The sequence below is a fragment of the Bison bison genome, unplaced genomic scaffold, assembly GCF_000754665.1.
Source record: "Bison bison bison isolate TAMUID 2011002044 unplaced genomic scaffold, Bison_UMD1.0 scf7180017861046, whole genome shotgun sequence".
Lineage (NCBI taxonomy): Eukaryota > Metazoa > Chordata > Mammalia > Artiodactyla > Bovidae > Bison > Bison bison.
The window spans coordinates 2,987,867-3,010,460 of record NW_011491618.1 but is presented as its reverse complement, the minus strand read 5'-3'; the positions used below and the strand labels follow the sequence as shown (position 1 = coordinate 3,010,460).

The following is a 22,594-nucleotide window of genomic DNA, read 5'->3' as shown; positions in this document are numbered from 1 at the left end:
TCCTTTTCTCCTTTGCTTTTCGCTTCTCTTCTTTTCACAGCTATTTGTAAGGCCTCCCCAGACAGCCATTTTGCTTTTTTGTATTTCTTTTCCATGGGGATGGTCTTGATCCCTGTCTCCTGTACAATGTCATGAACCTCATTCCACAGTTCATCAGACACTCTATCTATCAGATCTAGGCCCTTAAATCTATTTCTCACTTCCCCTGTATAATCATAAGGGATTTGATTTAGGTCATACCTGAATGGTCTAGTGGTTTTCCCTACTTTCTTCAATTTCAGTCTGAATTTGGCAATAAGGAGTTCATGGTCTGAGCCACAGTCAGCTCCCGGTCTTGTTTTTGCTGACTGTATAGAGCTTCTCCATCTTTGGCTGCAAAGAATATAATCAATCTGATTTCGGTGTTGACCATCTGGTGATGTCCATGTGTAGAGTCTTCTCCTGTGTTGTTGGAAGAGGGTGTTTGCTATGACCAGTGCATTTTCTTGGCAAAACTCTATTAGTCTTTGCCCTGCTTCATTCCGTATTCCAAGGCCAAATTTGCCTGTTACTCCAGGTGTTTCTTGACTTCCTACTTTTGCATTCCAGTCCCCTATAATGAAAAGGACATCTTTTTTGGGTGTTAGTTCTAAAAGGTCTTGTAGGTCTTTATAGAACTGTTCAATCAGCTTCTTCAGCGTTACTGGTTGGGGCGTAGACTTGGATTACTGTGATATTGAATGGTTTGCCTTGGAAACGAACAGAGATCATTCTGTTGTTTTTGAGATTGCATCCAAGTACTGCATTTTGGACTCTTTTGTTGACCATGATGGCTACTCCATTTCTTCTGAGGGATTCCTGCCCGCAGTAGTAGATACAATGGTCACCTGAGTTAAATTCACCCATTCCCGTCCATTTCAGTTCGCTGATTCCTAGAATGTCGACATTCATTCTTGCCCTCTCGTTTGACCACTTCCAATTTGCCTTGATTCATGGACCTGACATTCCAGGTTCCTATGCAATATTGTTCTTTACAGCATCGGATCTTGCTTTTATCACCAGTCACATCCACAGCTGGGTATTGTTTTTGCTTTGGCTTCATGCCTTCATTCTTTCTGGAGTTATTTCTCCACTGATCTCCAGTAGCATATTGGGCCCCTACTGACCTGGGGAGTTCCTCTTTCAGTATCCTATCATTTTGCCTTTTCATACTGTTCATGGGGTTCTCAAGGCAAGAATACTGAAGTGGTTTGCCATTCCCTTCTCCAGTGGACCACATTCTGTCAGATCTCTCCACCATGACCCGCCTGTCTTGGGTTGCCCCACAGGCATGGCTTAGTTTCATTGAGTTAGACAAGGCTGTGGTCCTAGTGTGATTAGATTGACTAGTTTTCTGTGAGTATGGTTTCAGTGTGTTTGCCCTCTGATGACCTCTTGCAACACCTACCATCTTACTTGGGTTTCTCTTACCTTGGGCGTGGGGTATTTCTTCACGGCTGCTCCAGCAAAGCGCAGCTGCTGCACCTTACCTTGGACGAGGGGTATCTCCTTACTGCCACCCTTCCTGACCTTCAAAGTGGGATAGCTCATCTAGGCCATCCTGCGTCCGCGCAGCCACTGCTCCTCAGGCGTGGCAGCCACTGCTCCTCAGGCGTGTGGTTGGTCCTCCTGGCCGCAGCTTCTGGCCGCCGCCCCTGGCCTCGGGCGTAGGGCAGCTCCTCCCGGCCACCGCTCCTGACCTCGTTCGTGGGATATCTCCTCTCGGCCGCCGCCCCTGACCTCAGACGTGGGGTAGCTCCTCTCGGCCGCCGCCCCTGACCTCAGACGTGGGTAGCTCTTCTCAGGAGACAGGTAAGATGGTCTGGTATTCCAGTCTTTTTAAGAGTTTTCCACAGTTTGTTATGATCCACACAGTCAAAGGCTTTAGATAGTCAATGAAACAGAGGTAGAAGTTTTTCTGGATTTCCCTTTCTTTCTCTAGAATCCAGCGGAAGTTCTCAATTTGATCACTGGTTCCTCTGCCTTTTCGAAAGCCAGCTTGACACACGAGGAAGTTCTTGGTTCATGGACTCTGGAAACCTAGCCTTGGAGGATTTTGAGTATAACCTTACTAGCACGAGATGAGTGCAATTGTCCCATGGTACCTGGGCAGATTCCCAGTGGCTGCTTTCCCCACCACACTATCTGGTGCACTTAGATCAGCGCCCAGCACCTAGATGTTGGTCAAATGCCCGAATCAATGGAAAAGGACGAAAGGAGACAATATAGGGAATTCGTTCGTCTTATACATGATTTGAACTTTGTGCTGACCTGAACAGCCTGCCTTGTGTATCCAAAAGACACAGTGGCTCTTACTTTAGGCCCTCTTCTCTTCTAAGTGATAATAACTCCAAGTAATAATACAACTTCTTCAGTGGCACTGACCTCTCCTTGTCAGTCAGTTACCTGTATAAATGAAATCCCAGTCAGTACAACTGACACACAGCCCATCATTTTAATCTAGACTCCAGGTGGATCTCAGTAACTCAGCAGGAACTGCTTGAAATCAGGAAACATGAACACTTTAGTAATGGAAGACAAGAAAGTCAAGCTAGTGTTCTGGTTTTGTTTTGAGGATGCCATATGGAGGAACTGGGAGCTTGGGAGTTTTCAAGTGGGAGCTTGGAAATGCCCCCTTCCAAGATTGCAGGGCAGAAGGCGCTGTCTTTTGGAGAATGTGGCTCAAATGGTCAAGAATCCGCCTGCAGTGCAGTAGAGCTGGGTTTGATCCACTCCAATATTCTGAGTGGCATACAACTGTGGGCAGGGAGAAAGCGCCCCGTCTAAGACTGCAGAGCTGAAGTGACTGTCTTTAAGAGAACTCAAGGCTCAAGTGAACCACATAAAGCTGCACTTCTCAGGCAGAGAAATGGAGAAACTCTTAAGGGATTGCACAGGGTTTTAAATTAAAAACAAAACAAACAAAAACAACAACAAAACAATAAAATGGCTAGAAAAACAAGAGTGAGCTCTAACTCATAGTTTCCCTCATGCAACTTACTTATTTCTCCCATGAATGCCAGGATCCCTTGCAAACTGTAAGAAAACCTGAGTAAACTTAAAAAAAAACTTTCTATTTATTTAAATTAAAATCTAATTACTTTACAATATTATAGTGATTCTTGTCATACATTAACATGAATCAGCCATGGGTTAAAATCAACCTTCCAAAGTAATTCAATGCTTAAGATAAATGCACCACTTTCTATCTTTGGGTACCACAGTTGTCCCCAAGGGGGTGCACCGTTCCTGGAGGTACTGCAATACCAGGTCGATGCGTGGAGTGGACGGAGCAAGCTCCTATTCCAACTCCCTGCTCCAAAAATCCATTTAATATATTGTCCTCGGACAGAGGACGTATCAGATATTAAACTGATAAGAACAGATACTACACTTGATCTTAGCCAAAAGGCCGAGAAGCGATAGCGTGTCACCGCCCGTCGCCGTCACCGTCCGGCTGTCGTGCATGTTGCACTCAGTGTGACCGGGTCCCCGCTCACTCCAGGTCTCCCTTCCTTTGCCTCGTTGACAGTGCTATGGCGGCACTACACCAGACTCTCGGGCAGAAATTGGATTCTCCACATTGTAAAAGAGAAATCCCGCATCTGCCGCGGCTTTGTGGTTCTCGGGCGGAAGCGCCGTCTCGAATCTGCATGCCCCGCCCTCTGTCGCCAAGAAGGCGTGGCTCCGGCGGGACCGCAGCGCCCTGGGGACGGCCTCGGGGCGGCGGCAGGGGAGCTCCTCATTGGTGCTGGTGGAGAGGAGAGACCCGACCGGTGCGGGTGCGGGGTGGCCGGCGAGAGGGACCCGTGCGACGAGCTGTCGCAAGACAAGGTCGCAAGACTGATTCGCCAGAAACGTCCGGACTGCAGTGTGTTACTCAGGCTTCCTCCTGCGGAGAGAGGGGCTCCGTAGGGTCGGGTGTGTGGAGGGGGCTTCCCTGCCAGGCGGAAGGCGGATGGCCCACAGTGGGGAAGGGAGGGGGCGTGTGGATGCGGAAGGCGGGGCCGGGCCGCGGGAGGGGTTCACTCCAACTGCAGCGCCCTTGCCCTTCGGTGCTTCTACGAACCAAACCGATCCTCGGATTCCTACCGAAAGCTCCCTCCGCCTAGGCCCTCGTTTCCGTGCCCTTCCTCCTCAGCTGTGGGCCTCGCTGATGGCTCAGATTGTCAAGAATCCACCTGCAAGACAGGAATCATGGGTTCGATTTCTGGGTCGGAAAGATCCCCTAGAGGAGGAAATGGAAACCCGTGACAGAATTCTTGCCTAGGAAATCCCATGGACAAAGAGGATCCTGGCAGGTCACAGGGTCCCAAGGAGTCGGACGCTACTTAGCTACTAAACAACAGGAAACATTATGTTGATCTGAACTGTCACAGCCACTAGCCACATGCAGCCAGGGATCGCTGGGCAGGTGGTTCCGCCCAATTCAGAGGTACTGAAAGTGGAAAACACACATGGGATTTCAAAGACTTAGTATTAAAAATTGTAAAATATCTCTGTAATGTTGATATTGAAATGATATTTTAGATATCTGTTTTGTGGGGGGCGGGGGGCAGGGAGGTGTGCCTCAGGATTTACAAGAACTCTGAGAGATGGAACCCTTGCCTTGTCTTTGAAAGCATGGAGCACTAACCACTGACCACCAGAGAATTTCTGAGATATCTTGAGTTAAAGAACATATTAAACTTAATTTCCCTTACTTCTCTTTATTTATTTATTTGTATATGCATAAGAGTATTTAAATTTACCTGCAGGAGGGAACTGCCTGGTGGTCCAGTGGTTAGGCCTCAGCGCTTTCATGGAGGAGTCCGGGTTCCATCCTTGGTTGGAGAACTGGGATCCTAAAGGCCACAAAGTGGCCAAAGTAAAAAAAAAAGTTATGTGTGTGACTCACTTATTTCTTGAAAGCACTGTTATAGACGGAAGTGCTGAGAGGCTAAGCATCTTGACTAATGTGAAAAGAAGTAAGGATTTGCATTCAAGCATCCTGCTAACCACTGGGGCCTCAGGTTTTTTAAACCAGGGGTCCTGATATTTTAACTGTGGGTGATAAGAATGCCTCTTTGACGAGCATACTTGTGAATCTATCCGTGGAAATGCAAGCACATGGAAAAGTCTCAATGAGAACACCCTAGGAAAAGTCATTTCTTGCCTGTAAAATAGAAATGATTCCGTTTGAAGTCTTGCATACTATCTACACCTACTCACCCTGAGCCTACTGTTTCACATCCCCCTCTCCCTGGTCTTGTATTTTTGCTGGCTGCCAAGTGGCTTTGACACCCCTGATGCTCACATGGAATAGATATACATGTAGATATGGATGCGGACACATAGAATGTAGGTATAGTCACAATTATACAGCCATTAGTGCTGTATTGTCTTTCATCTTGATGGGAAACCTTTTGTTTGCTGGTCTAATCTCAGTACCTATGGTAGTGCTCCAAATGTACTTGATTTTTGATGAATATGTGTTGAATGACCGGATGAGGGTCCAATGAGACAATGTATAATATGCTTAGCTTGGGTCTGACAAATTCTTCAAATTTCTGAGTCGGAAATTCTGGAAGGAGGCTCCAGCTCTGTGTATATCAAGTCCTCCAGATGATTCTGACAAACTCCCAAATTTGAGCATGCACCCATTCGTGTGGGCCAAACAACATGAGTGATTTGACAGAAGTCTATGAAATCAAGACGCTGAATCAGGGACTTCCTGGTGGTCCAGTGATTAAGTATCTGCCTCCCAATGTAGGGGACATAAGTTCGACCCCTGGTGTGGAGCTAAGATTCCCCCATACTTCGAGGCAACTAAGTCTGAGTGATCAGATACAGCCAGATAAGTAAATACATTTTTTTAAAGTGAAAGTGAAGTTGCTCAATCATGTCCGACTCTTTGCAACCCCATGGATGGTAGCCTACCAGGCTCCGTGATCCATGGGATTTTCCAGGCAAAAATACTGGAGTGGGCAGCTGAATCAAACATATAAGGTCTCTGGGGATTAGCCCCTTTGTTAAAGCTCTAAAGAGTCCCTCAGCTCGGATAACTGGCCAACAGCGAGTTCCCTGCACAGTGTGAGCCTGGCTCTCTCTCGTCAACTCACCTCTGTCTCTCTCTGGTGAGCTTGTTCTTCCCCCCTCACAGCTGTTGGCGGTTGCTCCCATGGCACTGTCACCCTCTTGGGGCTCTGGCTGCTGTTCCTTCCTGATCACCCAAGGCCCCTCTTGATGCCAAGGTCTCCCCAAGTGCCAGTCTCCTGTGCAGATGGATGCTGGAATCTGTCCCCGAGTGGTGTAGATGGATGCTGGAATCTGTCCCCGAGTGGATCTGTCTCCTAAGACACCACAACCTGCTGCAACTGTCTCTTCACAACCTTCTCCGCCCTCCTACGTCCTCCCGCCTCTGCCTTCCCGGCACCAGCTCTTAGGCCCTCAGGAAAAGCATAAGAAATGTCACTGAAATCAGATTTCCTGCTCAGAAAATGTTCATTTACATCTGATCTTACCTCCACAAAAACAACTTGAAAAGGGTGGCTTTTCCATTCTCTCTGTACATTCAAGCTGTAGTGAAGGTACTGTCTGAAAGGAAGACTCCAGGGAAATTCCCTTGTGGTTAGTTTAGTGGTTAAGACTCCAAGCTTTCACTGCCAAGGGCAAGGGTTCAATACCTGGTAGCAGATCTAAGATCCCACGAGCTGGGTGGCATGGCCAGAAAAAGAAATAAACAGACCCCAGAAGGAAGGAAAGGAACCTGTCCAACTTCACTCTACCCACTTTGCTTCAGGTTTAGGCAGTGACAGACTCATCCACCAGGGGGCAGCATCTGCTCCTTTTCTGCCCTGGCCTGGGCTCTGGGACTTAGTTTTGGATGAGCTGCCTCTGAATGGGCCCCTGGTAGGAGAAAAGGGTCTTCAATGACCCCCTTCCTCTCAGTTTTTCTTTTTTCTTTTCACACTCATTCTAAGTAGTAGGTTGTGTTTTCCCCATTTTATTCTTGTTTTTTTTGGCCATGGAATCTCTTTTCTCCAGCCAGGGATATAACCGTGCTCTGTGCAGTGGAAAACACAGTTGTAACCAATGGACACGCAAGGAATTCCCGCTTTGTTTTATTCTTGAGGAAGAAAAGCTGGGATTTGAAATACGTGTCTAGTGATTCCCTGGCGGAAGCTGCTCTTGGACCTCATCTCCCCTCCCATCCCTCCTCCTGCCGACTCCTCTCCTCCCTTCACTTGTGCACTCAGCAGGTCCTCGGTTGGGATGCAGTGGAGACAAGGATGTCCTCAGCTGCTTCCTAGGTGAGCCTCACCCATCCTGTACCCTCCCCTACTCCAAAGCCTGAGCCGTCCTGCGGAAAGGGACCTGGAATCTCTAAGCCCCTCTTTACATGCTGAGGAAATCAAGCCTCCTAGCGGAAAGTGGTTTTCTAAGTCAGCCTACTTGTCAGGACAGGAGTCATGATGACTCTCAGCTCAGGGTTCAGACCACCAGGCCTTGAGGGGGGGCCTATCCAGTGTCATCCCTTGCATGGCCTGTTTTTCTCCTTTAAGAAATCCCTCTTCCCCAAGGCCTGAGGGTTCAGTATTACCCAGACCTTGCCTGGAAGTACAGGGTTTTTAGGTGTCCCTCCCAACCCCCAAGGTGTCAGGGACCCCAGACCCGGAAACTCCCGGCTAAGGCTGGGTGCTTAGTTCCCACACTCAGGGCACCCCTTGAGTATATGTAGTCCATCTATCATATAGCCATGAATTATGGAGGATTTCCTGATTGCCTGCTGTGTGGCAGGCACAGTGCTGGGCACTGCGGAGCTGCGGCTGAGAAGAACCAGCTTCTGGGCTCAGTGCTTGGTCTGGTGGGGAGACAGCTCTGAGGAAGACCCTCCACTCAGCAGCTGGAATCTAACCAGGTCAGGGAGCCAATGGGAGGAAGCAGGTAGGTCCCAGCTAGTCTGTCCTTCTATCTGGAATGCTTCCTTGCCCCTTGTCCATTCAATCTTGCCTCTGATGTCACCATTGGAGAGGCCTTCATGAGCACCTCCTCCTCCATGTAAAGTAGCTCTCCCCCCAGTCACTCTCCAGCACATTTCCCTGTTTTATTTTCCTCGATGGCTTATGTCACTATCTGAAATGAGCCTCTTTAGTCATTATCTGTCTCTCCCTACTCCTCATCGTAATGTCCACTCTATGAGAGCATGTCCTTATCCATTTCACTGAGGCCTTCAGACTGACAGGTACTCCATCCATGAATGCTCAAAGTAAGAATGTTCTTGAGCATTGTGAATCCTCCAATGTACTAGGACCTGGGCTGTGATCTTGTGGAGAGAAAGGGCTGTAGAAATGAGGCTGCCGGTATAAAAAATGGTGACTAATGGAGGAAGGCTCCCTGGGCCCCAGGCTGGTTGTGGAAATGGGAACTGGAGTTGCCATTTTAAAGGAGACTGGACTGGTATAGGCCCACAGACTGGTGCTGAGCCCAGTCTGAGCCCAGGACTGAGCCCTTTCTTTCACCCCCACCTTGCCCCACCTCCTCCTTCCCATTTGTTCATCAACACCTTTCTGGGCAAAGGCAAAGGATGAAGGGTGGGGTGAGATTTCCAGTTTCAACTCCCTTATCAGATAATCAAGTTATAATTTCCCTCTTGTGTGTGAGGCCCAGGAGATGTAGGAGAAATGTCAAAGAAGTTTCAAAGGTTGTGGAAGAAACACAAAACAATGTGTCTGTTTTCAGTTTCCATGCATTCTCTGTTTCTCTTTGTATTTTTGGTTTCACAGCCATTTTATCCAAGCCAAGTTTGGCCAGTTTTTAGCTGAGCGACACTGAACAAGTTACTTCACCTTTCTGTGGTTTGCTGTTCTCTTTTTAGAGTAACTCTACTTACGACATGGTATGAGTTGTATATTTAAGAAGGAATATTGGGGATTCCCTGGTTGTCCAGTGGTTAGGATTCTGCACTTTCACGGCTGAGAGTGAGGGTTCTAGCCCTCACTGGTCATAGAATTAAGTTCTTGCAAGCTTCGAGGCCAAAACTAAAAAAAAAAATTTAAAGAAAGAAAAGAATAAAAGGAAAAGTGTGCAAAGTTCCTTGACCACAGCTTAGCATACAGTGGCTACTTAAATAGGCCAGTTGTTCCCAACCTCCTGGTCTGTGCTGTCTTCCCCTCTGCTCAGTTCCTTTCCTATTCCTTAGCTCCTGCTGCATCCTGCAAGCCCCCAACATGGGGGGTATAAAAGCTAATTACTTAAGGTCTTGATCTCTTAAGGGATTTGGGGAAGCTCCCTGCATCGTTAAGGAAAACCAGGTGGCTGGTTTGTAGCAGGAAGGGGAAGAGGAGGTGGCAAGGCAGGCTGGTGCTAAACAGATGGGAGCTAGTGGGTAGGACGGGCTAAGCCCTCCTGTCTGGCAATGGCTTCCCTCTCCTGTTCTTTTTCTTTCTTCTTCTTTTTTTGATATTTATGTATTTTGCTTCATCAGCTTTTAGTTGTGGCATACAAACTCTAAGTCGCAAGATGTGGGATCTAGTTTCTTGACCAGGGATCAAACCGGGGCACCCTGTATTGGGAGGGCAGAGTCTTAGCCACTGGACCACCAGGGAAGTCCCCATCCTCCTCTTTTCTAATCACCCTTACAGACAGTTTTCTAAAAAGTTAATATTGTGATGCATAATAAATGCAGGAATCTGGCTTCCTTGTAAAAATGGAATAGCATAGTTAAAATTTGCTTCTCCTTTGATCCCCTTCTCCACGTTCAGTTTTACCTTTCTCCCTGCAGGTAATCAGTTAGCCTTTGGTCACACTGCCCCTTTGTGACATCTCCTCTTCAGTGCTGCCCAGACTAAATCAGGCTGTAGTGACTGGGGAGATGCCACGCAGTGCTGTCCACCTCCCAACCAGTCCTACACAGAACTCATTAATTTCTGGAAACCTTTCCAGGAGCTTCTAGTTGACACTTTCCCTCCTCTGAAGTCCTACGCATGCTTATCTCATGATTTACAAAGTCCCAGTGCTCCCTGTCAGTGACCAGTCTTGTCTCCCTCACTAGAGTATAAGCCCTCTGAACCCAGGCATTTGTGGTCTGCACATCCGCTATGTCTTCGTAGTTTCTTTGGCTCGTGCGGCGCAAACAGTATGAATGAAGTCAGCAAACACCCTGGGAAGTGAAGAATTTTGCCTTTATCAATTTGAACAGGGTAGGGTCTGCTATGGCAGGCACTCTGACCAGAAACTGGGGGAATTCTGCTAATAATCTCCTGACTAAAGAGACTGAATAGGTAAGTGGTGAGGGACTGAGGCATTGGATTCAGACATGTCCTTGCTCAGCCATTTACTAGCTATGTGTGATGTTAGACAGGGACTTTTTAGGTGGCCCAGTGGTAAAGAATCTGCTTGCCAATGCAGAAGACTCAAGAGACAAGGGTTCCATCCCTGGGTTGAGAAGATCTCCTGGAGAAGGAAATGGCAACCCACTCCAGTATTCTTGTCTGGAAAATTCCATAGACAGAGAAGCCTGGAGGGCCACAGTCCATGGGGTGGCAAAGAGTTGGACTTGACTGAGCACACACGACATTAAACAAGTCATTGAGCCCTTCAGAGCTTTCTTCACCTGTGTAGTGAGACCACACCAGTCCCTACCTCCTGGGCTGTCATGGAGATCAGTAGGGGTAATAGGTCGGAGAAGGCAATGGCACCCCACTCCAGTACTCCTGCCTGGAAAATTCCATGGACGGAGGAGTCTGGTAGGCTGCAGTCCATGGGGTCGCTGAGGGTCAGACACGATTGAGCGACTCACTTTCACTTTTCACTTTAATGCATTGGAGAAGGAAATGGCAACCCACTCCAGTGTTCTTGCCTGGAGAATCTCAGGGACTGGGGAGCCTGGTGGGCTGCCGTCTATGGGGTCACACAGAGTCGGACACGACTGAAGTGACTTAGCAGCAGCAGCAGGGGTAATAGGTTTAGGCGGTTTATGGGATTCCAGGTTCACACAGGTTAGAACATTAAATTAGAAAAGATATAGGAGGAAGACTTGTCAACATCTCTCGAGTAAACCCTGGCAGAGGAAGCGTACACGTGGACTGAATATCTCTGCCTGTGTGAGGGGCATGTGGGGGTATTGAGAATATTATGCTCTTCACCTCTCCTCCCTAGCCAAACGCTGCCACGCCCCTTCCACCTTCCATCCCAGGTTAATCCCGAGTTTAATTCCAAATACAGGCAATGGTAGAAAACATCAAATAAAACGGTCACCAATTGATCACAGTTGCATCACAGTGGGGACCCGGTTGCAATCCGCGTATCTCCACGCTCCGCCCCACCTCGCTGCCGCAGGGCCGCTGATTGGCCCATGCCACGTGACGTCACACGCGGGTTTTAAGGCCGAGTGCCCCTGTCAGCTCCGCAGTGCCCGCGCGCTGGAGACCGGCGTGGATACTAGCGGGGCTGGCCCGGAGGGGAGCGGGGAGAGCGCGGCTGACGGGAGGTAAAGGCGCTGCTCAGGCCAAGCCGAGGCGGTCTGGGTACGGGAACGGGGGAGCTGAAGTCGGCGATCGGAGGAAGGCGGGCAGCGGAGGGTCGCGGGGCAGTGGGGAAGGGGTCTGTGTAAGGAGGGGCGTGTCAACCGTGGGGTTGTGGAAGGCGAGTGGGAGTGGGCCTTTCTCTCCGATTTCAGCACCCGCACCCTGATTCTTAATTTCGGGCCACTGCCCCCCAGATGCAGGTTCCCGCGAGGAATCTCTCCTGGGGAGCTGGGGTCGCGGTGCCTGCTGCCACACCACAAGCGCGGAAGCTGACTGTCCCCCTATCCAGGCCTCTCTCTCCAACCTCAGTGTCCTAGGGGTTTCTCTGGGTCTCATCGCCCCTGTCATGGCCCCCAAGGGACGGGGGAGAGCCTCTGTTATACCTGCAGCTGCTTAAAAAAAAAAAAAAAAAAGCCGAAAACAAATTTTTAAACAGTGGGCTGCTGATTTAGGACGTGATCAAGAAGTTGCAAATTTCATGTTTGTTATTAAACATCGATCCTCCTCTTTTCTCCCATGACCTTTCCCTGTTCAGATAACCCAGCTGTGATCCCCAAAGCGTGCAATTTCAAGGTCTCCTCCCTGCCTCTTCTGTGAGCCCCAAGACCTGCATCTTAGCTAGAGTTCAACATGGGGAACCACTTGACTGAGATGGCGCCCACCACCTCCTTCTTGCCCCACTTCCAGGCCCTGCATGTTGTGGTCATTGGGCTGGACTCAGCTGGAAAGACCTCCCTTCTTTACCGCCTTAAGTTCAAAGAGTTTGTCCAGAGCATCCCCACCAAAGGCTTCAACACAGAGAAGATCCGGGTGCCCCTGGGGGGGTCCCGTGGCATCACCTTCCAAGTGTGGGACGTTGGGGGGCAGGAAAAGCTTCGACCGCTGTGGCGATCCTACACACGCCGGACAGATGGCCTGGTGTTTGTGGTGGATGCTGCTGAGGCTGAGCGGCTGGAGGAGGCCAAGGTGGAGCTCCACCGAATCAGCCGAGCCTCGGACAACCAGGGTGTGCCTGTGCTGGTCCTGGCCAACAAGCAAGATCAGCCCGGGGCACTGAGCGCCGCCGAGGTGGAGAAGAGGCTGGCGGTCCGGGAGCTGGCTACTGCCACACTCACCCACGTGCAGGGCTGCAGTGCTGTGGATGGGCTGGGCCTGCAGCCAGGCCTGGAGCGCCTGTATGAGATGATCCTCAAGAGAAAGAAGGCTGCCCGGGCAGGCAAGAAGCGACGGTGACCTGAGGCTGCTCCTCCTCGCCAGTAGGGGTCTGCACACTTGGACAGCCAGGCGGAGCCTGTGGCCCCTCATTCAGCCCCAGGGTGCAGGACCTGTCCACCTCAATGGAGGACCAAGAAGCACAACAGGGGTCCTGTTTGGGGGCAGCATGGGGGCGGGTGACGGGAGATGGAATGTGTTCTCACATCTCTCCCTCATCCTCACTTCTGGGGAAGTGGAGGCTGCAGGACTGTGGAGGCTTAAATGTAAACTGACTCTACCTCGACCCTGTTTCCTGTTTTTCTTCTCTGGCTTTTTGATTAGACGTGTTTGGGGGCAAAGGAAAGTTACTTGGAGGATGCATTTGGAATAATGAGAACTAGCTCTTGGCTCCCCCCACCCCAACTGAGGGATGCTTTTCTAGGGGTGCCAGTCATAACTGTCTATATTTTTGTGTTTGTATGAAAGTAACAAGAATCCCTCCATCCCCCCTTTGTAGACTTAATGACCGTTTTTATAAGCCATGTATGTCCTCTGTATAATTATTAACTATTTTTTAGCATTTGCCTATAAGTTATTAAAGACTGATGATGTTGTAGCTCTAACCTTGGTTTGGCATTTTCCTTTCTTTACCTTGGCTCAGGGATAGTCCCAAGATTTCCAGATGGGCAGGCAGGGGTGGGGAGGAGGGACTTATCTTGAAGCTGAATTTGCAAAGCAAGCCTTTTTCTAAAAAATTAGATTGTGTGTTCATGGGGCAGCTGGTGGGAATTAGAGAGAGTTGAAGTAACTCCATGTTATCGCCTGATCTATGGATAGAAGAGCCTGGTGTGCCACAGTCCATGGGGTTGCAAAGAGTCAGATACAACACACACAGACACACACACACATATCACATTGCTTGATCTCTGCCGGGTTTTTTGAGGTCCCTTCTTTCTCCCTTTCTTCCCTCATCCTCTTGCTCTTACTTATTCTTGACACTAACTGGTCCTTGCAGGCATTAAAAAAAAAATTATCATTTTTGGCTGTGCCGGGTTTTTGTTGCTGTGTGCGGGCTTTCTCTAGTTACAGTGAGTGGGGGCTACTCTTCATTGACGTGCACAGGCTTCTCATTGCTGCTTCTCTTGTTGTGGAGCATAGGTTCTAGGGTGCGTGGGCTCAGTAGTTGTGGTGCATGGGCTTAGTTGCCCCAAGGCATGTGGAATCTTCCCAGACCAGCTATTGAACCTGTGTCCCCTGCATTGGCAGGGGGGTTCTTTACCACTGGACCATCAAGGAAGTCCCCTTGCGGATTTAACTTCAAGTTTTGCAGGTGCGAGCTGCTCCTACGTTCTTGCCCTTGGGGCCACCTCTTAGGTCTGTATAGGTAAATCCTCAAAGGGCCTTCTGTCCCACCCCCAGCACTCAAGTGGTTAGTCTGATTTCCTCCCCCAGCCCAGCACACACCTTGGGGGATGTGGTGAGAATGGAAAGTAATTTCCTCCTGGCCTGAAGCCAGCTCCATGTGCCCGATCCTGCTGACTGCAGCTCACTGGCAGCAATGGCAGTGACTGATGCTGGGGAGGCCTGGGCTGGATTGAGCCAGCCTGGCACCTGTGACTAAGCCCTGAGTTGTCCAGCTCTGGGAATGGTAGCTATTCCCACGAGAGGGGAAGTCTAGTAGCTGTTTGAGCCAGGTGGGAGTGAGGACTGCTGGATATCCATGTAGGCCACCAATGTTAGCAATGATGGAAAGAATAAAATGCTGATGTCGTGAGCGCCTGCTCAGACTCTTAGGGCCAACCCATTCTCAGCAGGAGGGCCAGCTGTGTCTGAGGACAATTAGATCCTCCTAATCTGAGTGGGAGTTGTAAGTAAAAATCAAACACCATCAATTCTTTCCAATCCCCTAGTCCTGCTCCCACCCTTTGTGCAAACAAGGGCTCCCAAGAGCCAGTTCAGAGTCCTGGCTCCAGAATCAGATGAAAGGACCTGGGGACGGAGGGGAGGTGCTGGCAACCCCATCCTGGGGGAGCTTTCCTAAGGAACTCCTTTCTTCCTAGCCAGTTGGCAGAAGCGGAATTTCGCTGAGTTGGGGCCGGTTCAGATTTGCTACACTTGTGCACAGTCCCTCCCCTAGCCCTCAAGGTGCCTGGCAGGATGGGGTTGGGTGTGCATCCATCCAGAAGGGTGCCCAAGTCTGCGTCAGCACTGGGGCCTGCTGGGCAGAGCTGCTGGACTGGTTCTGCTGGGGACACGTGCTACCTGGCCCCCGTCCACACATACCTGTGATTCATCTGTCCCAGGCCTCAGGGCAAAGTCCTCTCCTGCAGCCCAAGAGCAGGTTGGGGAGGCCCTGGCCGGAAGGACCCTAAGCTCTTGCTGGGAGATCTTCCCCATTCCACCCCAATTCTCTCTTCTGTCTTAAAATCTCCAAGGACCTGTTCTCTCCATTTTTGGTCGCCTGGGGGACTGAGGTCTCTGGATTTGGGGGACTATGTTAAAAAACCTGCCTGCCAATGCAGGAGACATAAGAGACAAGGGTTCTGTCCCGGGGTCGGGAAGATGTCCTGGAGGAGGAAATGGCAACCCACTCCAGTATTCCTGCCTGGAGAATCCCAGGGACAGAGCAGCCTGGCAGGCTACAGTCTGCTGCTGCTAAGTCACTTCAGTCGTGTCCAACTCTGTGCGACCCCATAGACGGCAGCCCACCAGGCTCCCCAGTCCCTGGGATTCTCCAGGCAAGAACCCTGGAGTGGGTTGCCATTTCCTTCTCCAATGCATGAAAGTAAAAAGTGAAAGTGAAGTCGCTCAGTCATGTCTGACCCTCAGTGACCCCATAGACTGCAGCCTACCAGGCTCCTCCGTCCATGGGATTTTCCAGGCAAGAGTACTGGAGTGGGGTGCCATTGCCTTCTCCGAGGCTACAGTCTACGGGGTTGCAAAGAATCGGACACGACTGAATGACTTAGCAGCATGCAACATAACTTGGAGGTGCTCCCCCATCCCTAGCAGAGAGGCCTCTGTGGTGCCAGCTCTACGGCCCTGCCAACCGTCCTTCCTCCCCATCTTATTCGATTGTCTTCTGCTCCTCTCCTCCCCCCACCGCCCCACCACGCTCCAGCCCTGGGGAGGGGTCATGGTCCACAGGAGACCTGTGAATGTCCTAGCTCTTCCCCACAGCCCTGTGCCCTGACCACCTGGGGGGTGGAGGAAGAGGATACTGGCGGCAAGTGACAGTGAAATGGAGAAGCCAGTGGTTCTGAACGGGTTGTAGGGAGAGGACAGCACTGGGGTATTCTGATTAGAAAGTACATTCTGGCTGGGTGGGATCCAGAACTTTGAAATAATCCTCCTGCCTTAGTCCATCAAAGGGACAGAGAGGTGGGAGGGAGGTGATCACCTCAGGGATTCTGTGTGTCGAACTCTGGGCCAGCTGGCTTGGGATGGGAGTGGGTCAGGATTGAGGGTAGGTTGTAGTCTCTTTGTCTCAGCTTCTTTATTAAGCTTCATTTTTTAAGAGAATTATTTATTCATTTATTTTTGGCTGTGCTGGGTCTTTCTTGCCGTGCTCGGGCTTCCTCTCGTCGCAGCAAGCAGGGGCTGCTCTCTAGTTGCAGTATGCAGGCTTCTCATTGCAGTGGTTTCTCTTGTGGAGCATGGGCTCTAGGGTGTGTGGGCTTCACTAATTGTGGCGCATGGGCTTAGTTGCCCCGAGGCATGTGGAATCTTCCCCGACTAGGGATTGAACTTGAGTCCCCTGCCTTGGCAGGCGGAATCCCAACCACTGGAGTACCAGGGAAGTCCAGGAGAATTTCTTTGAGTCCCTGAATAGGTACTGAGGTAGAGGCTCCCTCAGGGCCGAGGATGTCCAGGGGCCAGGAGTGGTGGTCAGGGACTGACTGCCTGTGATGTGAAATTGAAGGAAACCAGTGGACTCAGCATTGGGGCTCCCTTCTGGGCTGCAACCCCCTTCCCCAGCCACCTCTTCTCGCACAGTTTGGATGGTAAAATCCAGGTGGAGGGCATTTTCCCTGGGTGCCCTGTGCTTCCCCATAGCCCTCATGAGTGCAAAGATGGCAGAGGTCTCTCACCTTCCCATTCCCCACTCCAGTCCCCCCCATGCTGTGTGTGCTCAAGGCAAAGAAAAAGTAGCAAATAAGAGGGGCTTCCCTGGTGGCCCAGTGGTTAGGACTCTGTGCTTCCACTGCAGAGGGCATGGGTTCGATCCCTGGTCAGGGAACTAAGAAAGACCCTGCATGCTGCTTGGCGAGACCAAAACAAGGAAAGGAAAAAAAGTAGCAAAAAGGGAGGAAAGAATTCCTTAAGCGGGCAGTGACTTGCCAGAGGATAAAGCTACTTAGTGGTGTGTCCAGATCCTTCCTCCCAGGCTGGCTCTTTGGATTCCCTCGGCAGACAACAGGAGATAGGAGACACGGAGCAAGTCCAGGACCTCAGAGTTCTTTCCCTCCCTCCCTGCCTTGATTAGATTAGGGGCCAGTTTCCGCTCCCCCACTCCTCTTCCTGAAGAGTGGGGACTTTATCTTCAAAGCCCAGAAGAGCTCTGGCCTCAAAACTGGCCAGAAGTCCCCACCCTCCTTTCACATTGACCATGCATCATGCCAAGTCTTTCTGGAGATGGACACCACTGTGGCCTGGGAAGCACTGAGTTCCACTGAAGAACTAGGAGCACACAGGACAGGCTGTTCTCTAACACGGACCTTTTCTGAACGGAGGCCAGGGAAGGGGAGGGAGCGAGGGCAGTAGCGAAGGCCCAGGCCAGCAATGGGCTATAAGGGATGGGCAGTCTGTATCTAGCCATGCACCATTTCCAAGGCCATCTGCAGGACCTGGCTGGAAGTTTGGGGATGGGTGTCATGGAACCCCTTCTCCAAGCTAAGACAGAGGAGGGTGTTTGTTCATCCCTCCTTCCTTTAAGAGATGTTTTTTATGCTCTTCCCTGCCTCACTTGATTACCAAAGTTATAGGTCTTTGTTATGAAAGAAACTTAGAAAATGGAACACCCCATCGTCTAAACTTCAGAGCTAGCTAAACATTTTGAACAGGTTTTATATAAAATCTTTCATATATATATATGACACATATGGGATTATCTCAGGCATATTGTTGTACAGGTTATATCTTGGGCATAATTCAGTGTCAGGACATATGGATTTTTCTCATTCTTTTTGATGACTACAGGAGATTCCATTGTATGAATGGACCTTCATTTATAAATTAAATCCACAGTGTGTCCCCAGCAATGAACTTCCTTGTATATATTTCTTTGTACTCTTGGAGATTTCCTGTAAGATGATTCCTAGAAGTAGAACTGCTGTGTCAAAGGGTACACTTATTTCAAATTTTTTCTAGATTAGTGACCAAGTATGTGTATGTGCCTTTAGAGAGTGTTTCAGTGTGTGTGTTGGGGGAGAATTTAAACCAGTTTCCTCGGCCTCCATCCTCAGATTTTAAGCCCTCTTTAAGCTGAGGGGGGTGTGTGTATGTGTGTGAGCGGGTGGGAGGGGGGTGGAGGGATGGGGGTTGGGGGTGGGGGATTAAGGGTGGGGGGTGTGGGGGTTGGGGAGTGGGAGGGGTGGAAGCAGATAGACTTTACAGTGCTTTTGCTTTATGGGAGATAAGAAATACAATCACCAGCGAAGGTAGAGGATTTGCAGGCCCGGGGATTGAGCTCCACCCAGGAATGCCTGGTTGATGATGGAGGTGGGCAGATGGTGAGGACCCCCTAAGCACCCAGCTCCTCACAGGCGGCAGGCAGAGTGGGCGAAACAGTTCCTGAAATAAATCCCTGGGACTTGGCCCAGGGAGGGAGTGAGGCTGAGATAGGAGCGCATGCTCTGAAGGGAATGTGAACAGATTTGAGCTTGAAGGAGGACAGCTGGGGCCCGGGACCTACCCCCACCCGCGCCCCCATCCACTAACCTATAGGGCCCCCCACCAGCCGCCATAACTCATGGGATCCCAGAACCGGAACCGGAAGCGAAAGTGTGAAGTATCAGATCTCTCGGCTACCCTGAACTGTTTGGGACTCCATCTCTATTTAGTTTATTCAGGTCTCTGCGCTAATCCGGGTCTCTGCCCCTCCTGGATAGAGTCGTGTGATGGTGAAGGGGGAGAGGAAGGAGGGTTTATCTTTTTAGCACCTCCCATCCCCCTCCTAATAAATCTGGTGAAAAGATTGGTGGAGTAGGGTGGGGCTGACACCTGGCTTTTAAAGATTGCTGAAAGTGAGGTTTTGTGCTTTTGATTGTGTTTGTTTTTATAAGATCATGCCCTGCTTTCCATTCCAGATGCTGACTCTTATCCCTCAGGAGAGAGAAGGCAGAAGTGCTTGCTCATTCCCTGGAACTCTCCCAGTGTAATGGGGGAGGAACAGAGCCACCAGTCAGACCAGGCAGCATCTCAGAAAGTAACCCACGAAGCAAGACTTCTGTGACCTTGACCAAGTCATTTCTTGTCCCCTGACCTCAGTTTACCCATCTGTAAAAGGAGGGGGTTGAATACATAATTATCTTTTCTGGTTTTCTTTCTCTGGTCCTCAGTAGGAGGTGGGCATGGGGAACTCCTTAATGATCTTTCTGTCTTTCTCTTATCTTTTGTTGAAATGACCTTGTTTTGTTTTTAAGTTTGTTTACTGTCTGCCTTCATCTCCAGGTTGTACAGCCTTCATCCATTTTGCCCACCGATCTATCCCCAGGACAGTGGCAGGCACACTTGTAAGTGTGGTGGATGATCATCTTGTATCTATGGAATTCGGGGTGTCCACCCAAGGGTTGGAGGGTTGGGGTGTCACCTCAGTGAAGAATCTTTTTAGTCTATAAATGCTAATAACATTCAGGAAAGAGACTAATAAATAAGGTTAGGGAGTTTATCTGGGAGGGTTTCCTGGAGGAGGTGAGGAAAAGAAGCAGATATAGAACTGGAATTAAGTATTCTGATTAAGTAAGAGAGGAGGACCATGGGATTGGAAGTACTTTCTTGGTCCTACCTACTGCTCGGGAGGCAAGACCTGAGGTTGAGGTTTAACAGTTTCGTTCCTCTCTTCCCAGTAATTAGTTACCTGGCCTGGGACACTGCCTAGAGTCTGTTCACCACTCCCCTATCCCAGCTCCTCCCAAGTTCACCCCAGGATGGTCAAACTGTATCTAGATCCCATTATCTGCCTCAGCACTCCAGACGAGCCCAGCGTAGAGCAGGGGATAGGGAAGGGACTCACAAGTTCTAGACTTGTGATATCCAATATGGCAGCCACCAGCCATATGTGGCCACTGAGCAGGGGAAATGTAACTGATCTGAGACCTATAAATATGAAATATACGACAGATTTTGAAGCCTTAGTATGAAAAAAGAATGTATATATCTCATACTTTTTTATATAGATATGTTGTTTTTGAATATATTGAGTTAAAATGCTTCATTAAAATTAGTTTCATCTGCTTCATTTTACCTTTAAAAAATGTGGCTCCCAGAAATTCTTAAATTACATATGTTGTTCATATTCAATTTCTTTTAAAAATATTGTTATTATTTAAAATTTGTATATTTATTTGACGGTGTTGGGTCTTGGTTGCAGCATTCAAACTTCTTAGTTGTGGCGTGTGGAATCTAGTTCCATGATCAAGAATCGACCCTGTGCCCCCTGCAGTGGAAGTTCTGAGTCATAACCACTGGACCATCAGGAAATTCCTTCAATTTAATTGAAAACACCTTATCAAACTATGATTCTCACTGATTCAAACCTGATTACTTTGCAGGTGATTTTATAGCTTCAATCAGGGTGTGTTCATGCTATAAACCATCTCTTTAACTGTCTGTTTGCTGATGAGCCCAGTTAACTAGAATCCACAGAAAATTCCTAACGTGATTTTACTCAATAGCTTTTGACCTTTCATCATACTGCTGAGATAGTAGCAACAGTGTTGATAGACTGAAGTTTCATCATCTTCCCATCACTTGCTGCCTTCCTCAGCCCAGCCCTCTCCCAATCCCTGCAAGGTGCTGGAGCAGAAAGAGAGTTCAGGCAGGAGCTACTGAAGGGGAAGATGCCAGCTGGGGGATCTGGATTATCTGCTCCTGAGTTTGCACAAACATTAGTGGGTGGCCCGAATGTGTGTGTAGGTGTAGTGGGAGAGGTCAGTTCTACAATAAAACCCTCCATCCACTTGTCTCCCCCGCCCACCGCCCCCCCAACCCCAGGCCCGAGAGCATCAATCCAATCACTCACTCATTCTTTCAAAAAATCGCCTATAATATCTTAAGGTTTAGCTTTATTGTGCACAGACACACCTTCCTTGGCACTGGAGCTAAAGGTATAACCTGTACTCAGAGACGCTCTAGATCCTCGATGCAGAGCCTGAGACAGGGATTCAGAGGCACAAGGTTTATTGAGGGCAAAGTCTCAGGAGGAGAGGAGAGAGGGAAGCAGGATAGGGCAGGAGAAGGGCTCAGCAAAAGCCCCTTCTCACAGCTGGATTCTGATTTGGACTTCACTCAGTAGGGAAGCTCTGGATGGAGCCTGGAACCACAGAGAGGAGCCCCCTGAGACAGGGAAGCTGGTCTTTGGTACCCTTCCCCCATCCCATCAGTCAGTTAATAGGCTGCTGGTTGCTCAGGTCTCCAGAGAAGAGGCCACCACAAATTGTTGGAGTCACTGGAACCAACACTTACAGCCAGTAGAGGGGCCTGGGCGGGGCATCAAGGCATCCACTCAGGGTGTGGACTGAAAGGAGAAGTTGCTGACCTGGGCACGCCAGAGCCCTGATTGCTGCCTGTGTTTGGCAATCCTGTCCTCTTTCTACTCTCCCTCTGGGTCTCAACCTCAGCCCTTATCTGCCCTCTTCCCACCTTGTTTCTTCCTTTGTCTGTTTCTTGGTCCCTCCCTACCCTCAACATCCTTGGTTCCTGCCTCTGAGCTGCCCTTTCTCTTCTGAAACTCAGCATGAAATGCTGAGTTTCTTTGAAAGCCTCCAGGAAGTGGGGTACTGGGTTGCCCACGTTGACCTCTTTCCTTGTCAGTGGGTCAGTTGAACCGCACTGTTCCCTTAGAAAACTCTGGGGTCCCAGGGAACATTTGACTCAAACCCCTTTTGTTGCGTGCTTCCTTTCCTAGGTGTATCCATCCCCACCTCCTCTCTTGGAACAAGGACACTTTAGGAGAAATTCATTCTCAAGGCTTGACTCCTACTTAAACATCACAGGATACATTCTCTGGAAGGAAAGGGTGGAATCTGGGCTGGCTTCCTTAGAAACTTCAGCACTGGAAAGACACCTCCTTTCCTTGTCCCCTCTTAATTTCAAACAGAGACTGGGAGAAAGGAAGAGATGATTGTTTCTGGTCAGAGGCTGGGGGATGGATGGACTGACCTCTGAACCTCCCTTTTTTATGGCACAGCCCTGTTTGTAGAGATGCCAGAATTCTGATCAAAAAAGCAAGGGAGAGAAAAAGAAAGTATTCTCTGGGGGCATTTGGTTGCATTTTCATATCCCAAATCACACAGAGGGATGCAGTGTCATGCGCTCCATAACCCTCCTGTCTCTAGCATGTGGATTTCCTGTGGTTTGTCACACACACGCATGCAGACACACACACACACACACACACACCCATCTTGTTGAAACCAGGACTGCTGGTTCCAGGGAAGGGAGTGAGGAAGCAGCTGCGGACAGATGTGGGTGGCCACATACTTCTCCCTCTGGGAGGTGACACTTCCACTACACCTCCACAGGTTTCATCTGAACCTCACCCTAGACTGGGCCCTGTGTGTCTGGGTGGGCAGGATGGATGGAGGAGATGGGCAGGCCCTCTGCCAACAAGGAAAACATTCTTAACAGGCCCTTGAACTCTCAGCAAATCAATT

At 49.6% G+C, this 22,594-nt stretch overlaps 1 protein-coding gene across 1 annotated transcript; it reads left to right on the top strand.

Annotated features, from left to right (window-relative positions):
* Window positions 1-11,394: 11,394 nt before the first annotated feature.
* ARL4D (ADP-ribosylation factor-like 4D) lies at window positions 11,395-13,342 on the top strand. Its single transcript, XM_010832502.1, has 2 exons — window positions 11,395-11,488; window positions 12,061-13,342. Exon 2 carries the CDS (start codon window positions 12,156-12,158, stop codon window positions 12,756-12,758), a length of 603 nt encoding a protein of 200 aa, XP_010830804.1. The 5' UTR covers window positions 11,395-11,488; window positions 12,061-12,155; the 3' UTR covers window positions 12,759-13,342.
* Window positions 13,343-22,594: the final 9,252 nt, after the last annotated feature.

What these genes read in the sequence shown, in the direction of transcription:
- ARL4D (XM_010832502.1), top strand. Translation starts at nt 12,156, where the DNA reads ATGGGGAACCACTTGACTGAGATGGCGCCCACCACCTCCTTCTTGCCC.